The following is an 11,529-nucleotide window of genomic DNA, read 5'->3' on the forward strand; positions in this document are numbered from 1 at the left end:
CAGGTCCAGGTGCCTCACCCCGGCTGTGTGGGGGACTGGTAGGCTGTTTTGGTGGGTTGCTGAGTGGGCAGAGACCAGCGGTACTCTGCCCTGGTGCCAGCACTACTACAGGAGTAGTCTGGTTGGAGCCTGGTTGCTGGAGACCGACTGTCTCCCCTTTAGCTGCGCAGCTCTGCTGCTGGAGACCGACTGTCTCCCCTTGAGTTACACCGCTCTGCTGCTGGAGACCGACTGTCTCCCCTTGAGTTACACAGCTCTGCTGCTGGAGACCGACTGTCTCCCCTTTAGTTACACAGCTCTGCTGCTGGAGACAGACTGTCTCCCCTTTGGCTAAACAGCCCTGTTGTGGGGGGGCAGGACCGACCGTCCCTACCCCCTGTGCTGGAAGTGCAGAGACCACGGTCCCATCTGCACAGGTGTGGGGCTTACAGTCTCCCCCTGGTACATTAAGCTGCCGCTGGGGAGAGGTGGTAACCAGCTCCTCTCCCATTAGAACACTCTGCCCATTGATGATCCGCCGCTGGGGAGAGGTGGTAACAATCTCCTCTCCCATTAGAACACTCTGCCCATTGATGATCTGCCGCTGGGGAGAGGAGGTAACAATCTCCTCTCCCATGCCTACTTTCAGTCTTTGTGGAGGGAGACCGACTGTCTCTCCTCCCAATTCAGTGTCCTGCTGCTGGGGAACGGAGACTAGGCTCTCTATTCCCAAAAAATCACGCTGCTGCTGGGGGGTAGGACCAACTACCTCTGCCCCCTGCAACTCAGCCTGCCGCTGGGGAGGGAGGACGCTGCTCTCCTCTCCCTGCACTTCACACTGCCTTCCCGGCATATCACTCTGCTGCTGGGGGGTAGGACCAACTACCTCTGTCCCCTGTAACTCAGCCTGCCACTGGGGAATGGAGACTGGGCTCCCAATTCCCTGCAATTCACACTGCCGCTGGGGAATGGAGACTGGGCTCCCAATTCCCAACAAATCACACTGCCGCTGGGGAGGGAGGACGGCCCCTTCAGCTCCCTGTAACTTGGGCGCAGCGACCACGGTCCCATCTGCGCTGGTGAGGGGTTTACTGTCTCCCCTTGGTGGGTTAGGTTGTCGGTGGGGAGAGGGGGTAACAAACTCCTCTCCCTTACACACCTTCAACCGCTGGGGAGAGGGGATAACAGGCTCCTCTCCCTGCACCGTAGACTGCCGCTGGGGAGCAAGAACGGCACTTTCAGCTCCCTGTAACGCACACTGCCGCTGGGGATCTGGGCCGACTGCCCAGCATCCCTGTAGGGCCGGTAGAGAGACCGCAGTCCCATCTCCACCTGCCATCTGTGGGTCTTCCCAGGACCAATCCGTGAGGCCCCGCAACATTTGTGAGTAAGGGCCCGGTGGAGAGACCTTGGTCCCATCTCTACCTGCCTGTTGTGGTTCCTCACAGGACCAGTCTATGAGGACCCCCACTTCGGGTTCCTCCCGCCGCCTCAGGGAAAGACGGCTAACCTCCTCGGATGCAGCCTCTACTCGGCTGCTGTACCGCTCCTGCTGCTGAGCATACTTCCTCTCTTTTGCCAACCGGAATTCTCGGTCCAGCCTTGTGTTTCGCTCAGCCATGACCTGGTTCCAGATCACCCGGCGTGTCTCCATGGGTATATCATCCCCATACTCGGCCACTCGCTGCCTCACCTCGGCCAGCCAATCATCTCCAGAGCCAGAACCTTCCATACTTGTCTGCTCCCAGGGGCGCTGCACGACTGCTAGCGTTGCCCTCAATTTGTAATCCAAACGAACTGTGTCTCCGAGCTGCTTTACCTCGCACTAGGACGCCATCCCACCGCTGCCACCAATGTAACGGATCACCTGGCACCCCGACTTGGTACCTCCGTTGAAAGATGCTCCTAGCGCTTCCTGAGGACTCCAAGCACTCTGGCAGACACCACAATCACCGAATCCGAGAAACCTTTAAATTCTCCCAAGCGTATGAATGTTGTAGACCATTGAATAGGAACCATACGAATAGGCTTGTACTCCTAGCAGTCAACTGGAACAGCATACATTAAATCCTTCCCCCAATAATGAGACGACACATCACTTTGAGGGTAAAACAGGAACTCTGGACTGTCTCATCCAGCCTGGCTTTTATTACACTAATCCACATACAGGCCACACCCAGGGGGAGGCATAAAATAACCAATCACATACATGGTTCAGCCCACACATCCCCTCCCCTCAGATAACATTAAACTCAATTATCCGGTACACTTTTTCAGCCAAGTTCTGGATGTACCCCAAAACCCGGGGGTACACCTTTAAATCCAGCATCGCTGGATAGCCCTTATTCAGGGGGACAACATATCCAAAATTCAAGTAATTAGGATGAATGGTTCGTGAGATATGGGCTTCCAAAGATTTGACCGACCGCATGGGTAAAGTATCCGAAAACAGTTCCATGCATTTTGGCCCTGCGGTCGGTCACAAACAAGGGAATGAAAACAGGCGAATTGCCTGTGTTATAGAGCCTGGAGAGGGTTTGAATGAATTCCCTTGTTTATGGGGCTCTTTCTACCGAACGGCGGGTCATTCGGTAGTTTCCATACGAATTTCTGGAAGTATGGAGGTCTCAGCGGTGTTTGCCTAGTCAAGTGTCCGATTTTAGTTCCAGACACTCGACGGCAAAACACCGCTGTTCGGTAGTTTAAGATGGCCGCCGCCACGTGTTTGTTTCCTGAATGGCGGCCACCCAGAGGACACAGAACACATTACATGATTGCCAATTACCCGTTTGCAACATTGTTGCAAACGGTAATTGGAGGCACACTCATTCCTGGGTGGTCTGGTTGTTCGGTAGTTTCACTCAATATACTGAATGGAGTGATTCTACCGAACAATCAGAATGCTGCATACAAATCACCCAGGATAAACTTAACACATCTATAAATACATATATAATATTACAGGCAGTACACTTGAATATGCTTCACAGTCTTAAAGGGACAGTAGTCCCAAAAGTCCCAATATGTCCATAGATGCTGTTAAAAGGGCCAGTAGCAGCAATATACAGTACAATATGCCCCAAATAACCCAGGGGCCATAGTCAGTAGGTAGGAGGCTAGCAAACAGGCTTCTCCAGGGCCCAGTGGCGAGGTTGGTTTCGCCACATTTCTCCCCTTTTCCAAACATACTAACAGGGTACCTGACCTCTTGCCGGTCAGTGCCCTTGTTAGTCCAGCAGCCCACCCACAAAACAGAAACAGCAGTACAGTCCACCCACAATGAATGGTTACTACACCTGAGTAATGGAAAAACTTGTCCAGGTCCAGGTGCCTCACCCCGGCTGTGTGGGGGACTGGTAGGCTGTTTTGGTGGGTTGCTGAGTGGGCAGAGACCAGCGGTACTCTGCCCTGGTGCCAGCACTACTACAGGAGTAGTCTGGTTGGAGCCTGGTTGCTGGAGACCGACTGTCTCCCCTTTAGCTGCGCAGCTCTGCTGCTGGAGACCGACTGTCTCCCCTTGAGTTACACCGCTCTGCTGCTGGAGACCGACTGTCTCCCCTTGAGTTACACAGCTCTGCTGCTGGAGACCGACTGTCTCCCCTTTAGTTACACAGCTCTGCTGCTGGAGACAGACTGTCTCCCCTTTGGCTAAACAGCCCTGTTGTGGGGGGGCAGGACCGACCGTCCCTACCCCCTGTGCTGGAAGTGCAGAGACCACGGTCCCATCTGCACAGGTGTGGGGCTTACAGTCTCCCCCTGGTACATTAAGCTGCCGCTGGGGAGAGGTGGTAACCAGCTCCTCTCCCATTAGAACACTCTGCCCATTGATGATCCGCCGCTGGGGAGAGGTGGTAACAATCTCCTCTCCCATTAGAACACTCTGCCCATTGATGATCTGCCGCTGGGGAGAGGAGGTAACAATCTCCTCTCCCATGCCTACTTTCAGTCTTTGTGGAGGGAGACCGACTGTCTCTCCTCCCAATTCAGTGTCCTGCTGCTGGGGAACGGAGACTAGGCTCTCTATTCCCAAAAAATCACGCTGCTGCTGGGGGGTAGGACCAACTACCTCTGCCCCCTGCAACTCAGCCTGCCGCTGGGGAGGGAGGACGCTGCTCTCCTCTCCCTGCACTTCACACTGCCTTCCCGGCATATCACTCTGCTGCTGGGGGGTAGGACCAACTACCTCTGTCCCCTGTAACTCAGCCTGCCACTGGGGAATGGAGACTGGGCTCCCAATTCCCTGCAATTCACACTGCCGCTGGGGAATGGAGACTGGGCTCCCAATTCCCAACAAATCACACTGCCGCTGGGGAGGGAGGACGGCCCCTTCAGCTCCCTGTAACTTGGGCGCAGCGACCACGGTCCCATCTGCGCTGGTGAGGGGTTTACTGTCTCCCCTTGGTGGGTTAGGTTGTCGGTGGGGAGAGGGGGTAACAAACTCCTCTCCCTTACACACCTTCAACCGCTGGGGAGAGGGGATAACAGGCTCCTCTCCCTGCACCGTAGACTGCCGCTGGGGAGCAAGAACGGCACTTTCAGCTCCCTGTAACGCACACTGCCGCTGGGGATCTGGGCCGACTGCCCAGCATCCCTGTAGGGCCGGTAGAGAGACCGCAGTCCCATCTCCACCTGCCATCTGTGGGTCTTCCCAGGACCAATCCGTGAGGCCCCGCAACATTTGTGAGTAAGGGCCCGGTGGAGAGACCTTGGTCCCATCTCTACCTGCCTGTTGTGGTTCCTCACAGGACCAGTCTATGAGGACCCCCACTTCGGGTTCCTCCCGCCGCCTCAGGGAAAGACGGCTAACCTCCTCGGATGCAGCCTCTACTCGGCTGCTGTACCGCTCCTGCTGCTGAGCATACTTCCTCTCTTTTGCCAACCGGAATTCTCGGTCCAGCCTTGTGTTTCGCTCAGCCATGACCTGGTTCCAGATCACCCGGCGTGTCTCCATGGGTATATCATCCCCATACTCGGCCACTCGCTGCCTCACCTCGGCCAGCCAATCATCTCCAGAGCCAGAACCTTCCATACTTGTCTGCTCCCAGGGGCGCTGCACGACTGCTAGCGTTGCCCTCAATTTGTAATCCAAACGAACTGTGTCTCCGAGCTGCTTTACCTCGCACTAGGACGCCATCCCACCGCTGCCACCAATGTAACGGATCACCTGGCACCCCGACTTGGTACCTCCGTTGAAAGATGCTCCTAGCGCTTCCTGAGGACTCCAAGCACTCTGGCAGACACCACAATCACCGAATCCGAGAAACCTTTAAATTCTCCCAAGCGTATGAATGTTGTAGACCATTGAATAGGAACCATACGAATAGGCTTGTACTCCTAGCAGTCAACTGGAACAGCATACATTAAATCCTTCCCCCAATAATGAGACGACACATCACTTTGAGGGTAAAACAGGAACTCTGGACTGTCTCATCCAGCCTGGCTTTTATTACACTAATCCACATACAGGCCACACCCAGGGGGAGGCATAAAATAACCAATCACATACATGGTTCAGCCCACACATCCCCTCCCCTCAGATAACATTAAACTCAATTATCCGGTACACTTTTTCAGCCAAGTTCTGGATGTACCCCAAAACCCGGGGGTACACCTTTAAATCCAGCATCGCTGGATAGCCCTTATTCAGGGGGACAACATATCCAAAATTCAAGTAATTAGGATGAATGGTTCGTGAGCTATGGGGTTCCAAAGATTTGACCGACCGCATGGGTAAAGTATCCGAAAACAGTTCCATGCATTTTGGCCCTGCGGTCGGTCACAAACAAGGGAATGAAAACAGGCGAATTGCCTGTGTTATAGAGCCTGGAGAGGGTTTGAATGAATTCCCTTGTTTATGGGGCTCTTTCTACCGAACGGCGGGTCATTCGGTAGTTTCCATACGAATTTCTGGAAGTATGGAGGTCTCAGCGGTGTTTGCCTAGTCAAGTGTCCGATTTTAGTTCCAGACACTCGACGGCAAAACACCGCTGTTCGGTAGTTTAAGATGGCCGCCGCCACGTGTTTGTTTCCTGAATGGCGGCCACCCAGAGGACACAGAACACATTACATGATTGCCAATTACCTGTTTGCAACATTGTTGCAAACGGTAATTGGAGGCACACTCATTCCTGGGTGGTCTGGTTGTTCGGTAGTTTCACTCAATATACTGAATGGAGTGATTCTACCGAACAATCAGAATGCTGCATACAAATCACCCAGGATAAACTTAACACATCTATAAATACATATATAATATTACAGGCAGTACACTTGAATATGCTTCACAGTCTTAAAGGGACAGTAGTCCCAAAAGTCCCAATATGTCCATAGATGCTGTTAAAAGGGCCAGTAGCAGCAATATACAGTACAATATGCCCCAAATAACCCAGGGGCCATAGTCAGTAGGTAGGAGGCTAGCAAACAGGCTTCTCCAGGGCCCAGTGGCGAGGTTGGTTTCGCCACACACACGGACAACCAAAACCACAGTAACGAAAATGTGTACATCAATAACCCGGTTAATACAATAGCAAAAAACAATTCCAGGGCGGGAAGCAGTAAGGGGGGGGAAATATTCGCCTCTTGTCTTTAATAAAATTTAGATTATTCCTTCACCGAGGCTAGAATAATCCCTAATTTTATGGCAAGAAAGGAGGCTTCATATTTGCAATTTTAATGCCCAAACATAAAGACAGAAGAGACATGAGATCGCGGACGGAAATAAAAGGTATGGAAAGTCGATTCGCTAGATCAATCAGCACCGACTTCTAGAGCTGCTGAAGCTGCAGCGCCCCGAACTGAATGCGCCCCAAAGGAACTCGCCATGCCAGCCGATGAAAGAATCCATCGAATCTAATGAGCGATCGTAGGTGCAGAAACAGCCCCAAACTGCGAACGTAGGAGATCATTAACTGCCCACGGAGATATACGTCCGTAGACAACGTGCCACACAGAGACGTGGTCTATCTGGAAAGTAGGGATACGACACAGAAGACAAACTAGATTTCATCCTGCGTGTGATAGAATATATAGTCTGGTGAAATAGAAAAATATTCTATGTCAAAGGCACGGACATCCAAAACGTGACGAAAGGACACAAGACATAACAGCAGAGCCAGTTTAATGGAAAGCTGGCGCAGAGACAAGTCCCCGTTATCAGGCCATTCCTCGCAAAACAAGCGAGACATCCCAAAATGAGGATTAGCGAGAAGCAGGGGGGTCTCGAAAGGTGCACCCCACGGAGCAGTCTGCAGACCGAGGCGCCCCTACCAACACCAGAACCTAGAGAAGTTACATGAGCCGCTGAGATAGCCGATCGAAAAATGTTAATAGTTCTATATAACTTACCCTGAGAAAACAATTCAGCCAAGAAGTTCAGGACGGCCATAATAGGGGCCGTACAGGGATCCAAATGTCTCTCCAGACACCAGACATGCCAGGATCGCCTGTCTGGTGCCAAGCTTCCAAGAGTCCCAGAGTAACTCTCCTTTGGCTCCTCCAAAGTGGTGCGATCAGGACAATCGACACCCTCAGAAGCTTGATCCGGTGTAATGTCCGAAGAATCATGGAGAAGGGGGGAGACGCATATGCCCCCGATGGAGGCCACACTTGGAGGAATGTGTCCACTGCCACGCTGAGGGGTTTCGGAATCCAGCTGAAGAACAATTCCATCTGACGATTAGCCCTGGACACGAATAGATCCACATGGAAGTGACCTCGCAGGAAGTCAAGCATTTAAAACACCGCAGGGTGAAGTTGCCAATTGCTGGAATCTCACCAGTGTCGGGAAAACCAGTTCGCCACAAGATTGTCTTGTCCCGAAAGATATTCTGCTATGATCGATAACTTCCTGTCCTGACAGTACTGGTAAAGGTCCTTCGTCAAATTCGACAGACGTTTGGAACGGGAACCTCCCAGCCGGTTTATGTAACGGACAGCCAAGACGTTGTCCATGCAAAGAAGCAATGAGCAGTGACTCTTTCCTTTGGTGAAGCTGCAAGTGGCAAAAGACCCTGCAATCAGCTCCAAACAGTAGATGTGAAGAGTCTTCTCCTCCTGGGTCCAGAGCCCTCTTGTTGCCACGCCATTGCAAGTAGCACCCCAGCCTAGGCAGCTGGCGTCCGATTCCAGGACGAAGTCTGGCTTGGATCCAAAGATTTCCATTCCATGCTATTCCAGGCCTCCATGTGTCCAAGCCACCAATGGAGTTCCAGACAGGCTTCGTCCGAGAGCAACACAATTTGGTAGTAGGAGGCAGACGAGCGAAGGTAGCTAGCCTTCAGGCGTTGGAGAGCCCGGTAGCGCAGGGGTCCCGGTAAGATGGCTTGAATGGAGAAAGATAACAGACCTATCGTCCAGGCCAGATCCCGTAATGTGGGCCTCAGATTGCTGACTAGGCGTTTGATGTCCTTCCTGATGGCGGCCACTTTGGATACCAGAAGGAGGAGCAGCGCCTGAACCGAATCCACCACAAAACCAAGAAACTGGACCGACCAAGAGGGGGTCAGTTCCGACTTCTCTACGTTGATGACGAACCCTAGGTCCTGGAGCAGACAGATCGTGAATGCCGTCTGCCGGCGCAGAACGTTGGGGTTTTGCACCATCAACAGAATATCGTCCAGATAGACGATTGACCTGATCCCCTGGCTCTCAGTGTCATCATGACCAGCATCAACAGTTTGGTGAAGCACCATGGGGCTGAGCTGAGGCCGAACGGAAGGCATGTGAACTGCCAGACGCATTTCCACTAGAGGAACGGGAGGAAACACTTGTCCACTTGATGGATCGGAACCATGAGGTAAGCGTCCTTCAAATCTAGATGCGAGAACCAGTCGTCCTCGCAGAGTAGATCCCTGAGGAGGTTGATGCATTCCATCTTGAAATATTGGTAGACGACTTATGGGTTGAGGGCACGCAGATTAATTACAGGGCAGAAATCCCCTGACTTCTTCCTCACCAGGAAGATATTGCTCAAAAAGTGAGGGGGGCCTGTCGCCCTCTCCACCGCTCCCTTGTCCAATAGGGTGAGTATTTCTGAATGGACCAGGTCGGACTACTTCTTGTTCATATGAATAGGTCTTGGAGCAGAGTCCTGCTTTGGAGGTGCCACAAAATCGATCTGGAATCCAGACACGGTCTGCAGAACCCACGGATCTCCCGCTGAGGAAAAAAGTAAGAAAGTCTGCCCGTAATGGGTAAGTGTGGTAAATAAGGCAAGACTCTGACCTGAGGCGTATCTTGCCCGTGTGGACAAAGCACCTTGGCACCTGGAAGATCCTCGGGAAAACAATGGACGGTACTGGAACCGGGATAAGGAGGAAGAGAAGGACTCCGAGATGTGGGGCCTGTTGCCCATGAAGGCAGCTCTGCTGGTGGCGCGGCCCGTGTGCCGATTAGCCCTGGAGGAAAAAACGGTCCCCGGAAGACCCTTCGGAGGGATTGTTGTGCCTTGTTAAGGGACGTGTAGATGGAGACATGCCGATTGAATTCCTTCATGAAGGCGTCTCTGAATAGCAGGCCCTTGGCATTCGGATACAGCTCTTTAGAGGCCAAATCAGCCAATTTCCCATCAAGTTTGTAAAGTGTTGCCTTGCGACGTTTCGAGTTGAGGGCCACATTGGCATCGCCCAGTAGACAGACTGCTTTTCGGGCCCACTCCCGGAGGAGATAAGAGTCAATCGGAGTTCCCCCTTGCAGGGAGTCATCCGCTATAAGGAAGATCTGGGTCAGCGGGCCGCTGATATCGAGGAGTTTATCCTGGGCGGAGCCTCTAAACAAAACACAATATCCTCGGCTACCAGTATTAGTCAATACTGTGTATTCTATTCCTGCGTATGTACTGTATAATGTTACTTTCTTTTTGTTGCTGAATTCTCTCCCACATGCCGTTCTTTATATCTGTAAGCTAAATACAAATAAAGAATTTAAAAATATATATATATCAGTATAAAAAAATATATAAAAATGCTACTTTATGCTATTTTACTATTTTTCGTAGTATTGAATCATTTTAAAAGTTTATCCAAAAATATTAAATAATTTGGAAAGCTTATCCAACTATATCAAACCAAGGCCTAAATGAGCTGTTTTTAATATTGCATCCACCCACACATACAATTATGTGTTTAAGCTATGACATTATTCATCATCTATAGTGAGCAGGAAAAAAAATAAAGGTCTGTAAGAAGAATCACAGAAAGGTCAGTAGGTGGAGCTGTGATAAGTATATATAGCTATACTATTAAGCACACAGCACCCATTTGATTGCTGCTAATATTCATTTAGCAAACATAAACTAAATCAGCTCTCTCATACACTGGTGTATATTCAGACTTAAAGGGACACTATTATCACCAAAACAACTTAATTAAGCAGTTTTTGTGTATAGACCATGCCTCTGGCATTTCACTGCTCAATTCTCTACCATTTAGGATTAAAATAATTTTTCCGTCTGTTTATGCAAACCTAGCCACACCTTCCCTGGCTGTGACTGACACAGCCTGCATGAAAACAATATGGTTTCATTTATAACCAAATGTAACTTACTTTAAATGTTTTTATCTCCTGATCTGTAAATTGAACTTTTATTGCACACAAGAGGCTCCTGCAGAGTCTAAATGGCTATTAGCAGAGCAGGAGATAAGACATTCTAAATTAAACAGAATTTGCCATAAAAAAAGCTTAAACATTGAATCTCTCTTTACAGGAAGTGTGCAGAAGGATGTGCAAGTCACATGCAGGGAGGTGTGACTAGGGCTGTATAAACAAAGTGATTTAACTCCTAAATGGCAGAGAATTGAGAAGTGAGACTGCAGTGGCATGATCTATATACCAGAACTGCTTAATTAAGGTAAAGTTATTTTGGTGACTATAGTGTCCCTTTAAAAAAAATAAGTCATACACGTGCATACTGAGTTCGCACTCCTCCCTTTGTAGTTAACCACCTGCATGGGTATGAAGGGTAGAAAGTTGGAGGTAGAAAGAAGAGGTCTGAAGGCCACAATCCATGGTATCTTGGAAGAAAGAAGGAAAATGGTGCACTGAGCTTCATGGCCCTTATTCTGCTTCTTCTCAATAAGTTCCCCTTTTTAAAGGAACGGCTCTCTGGAAAATTACATCCTTTAACCAAAAATGGATCAAGAGCAGGAAAGGTCGGTTGCTTGAAATAGGTCAAAAAAGGTGACATTGGCTTTTTGCTCTGGGTCCCCAGAGGTCTCAGATATCGGAGATCAAGTGAACAAACCACAATCTCTTTGTTACATTAGTGTGCTTAATCCACCACTGGTCAAGTCATAACAATCCTTTAGAGGAAGGTGTTTTTCCACTAATGTGAGATTTGTTGGTTATTTAAAGTGAATTTCAAATTAAAGGCCAAATTCCAGGTTTCTTTAATTTGACCTTAAATTTTGAATTCCCTTTGAAATCGCAACAATACTCACTTTAGTTTAAAAAAACGCAGAATGAATATATTTTCAGACGGATGCACAGCACAAATATGTTTTTGTAATCTCATCAAAAAGATGAGACTCTTCGTACACAGCAAAATTCTTCTCT

The 11,529-nt window shown here is 50.0% G+C and overlaps 1 protein-coding gene across 1 annotated transcript in view; it reads left to right on the top strand.

Annotated features, from left to right (window-relative positions):
- LOC134609491 (protein kinase C delta type-like) overlaps positions 1-7,944 on the top strand; it is a 40,152-nt gene extending 32,208 nt beyond the window's left edge. Inside the window, exon 9 of the mRNA XM_063453154.1 lies at positions 7,838-7,944. Coding sequence (XP_063309224.1) covers positions 7,838-7,944 — 107 coding nt within the window. The remainder of the gene's footprint in view (positions 1-7,837) is intronic.
- The last annotated feature ends 3,585 nt before the right edge of the window (positions 7,945-11,529 follow it).

Source organism: Pelobates fuscus, chromosome 4 (genome assembly GCF_036172605.1).
Source record: "Pelobates fuscus isolate aPelFus1 chromosome 4, aPelFus1.pri, whole genome shotgun sequence".
Classification (NCBI taxonomy): Eukaryota; Metazoa; Chordata; class Amphibia; order Anura; family Pelobatidae; genus Pelobates; species Pelobates fuscus.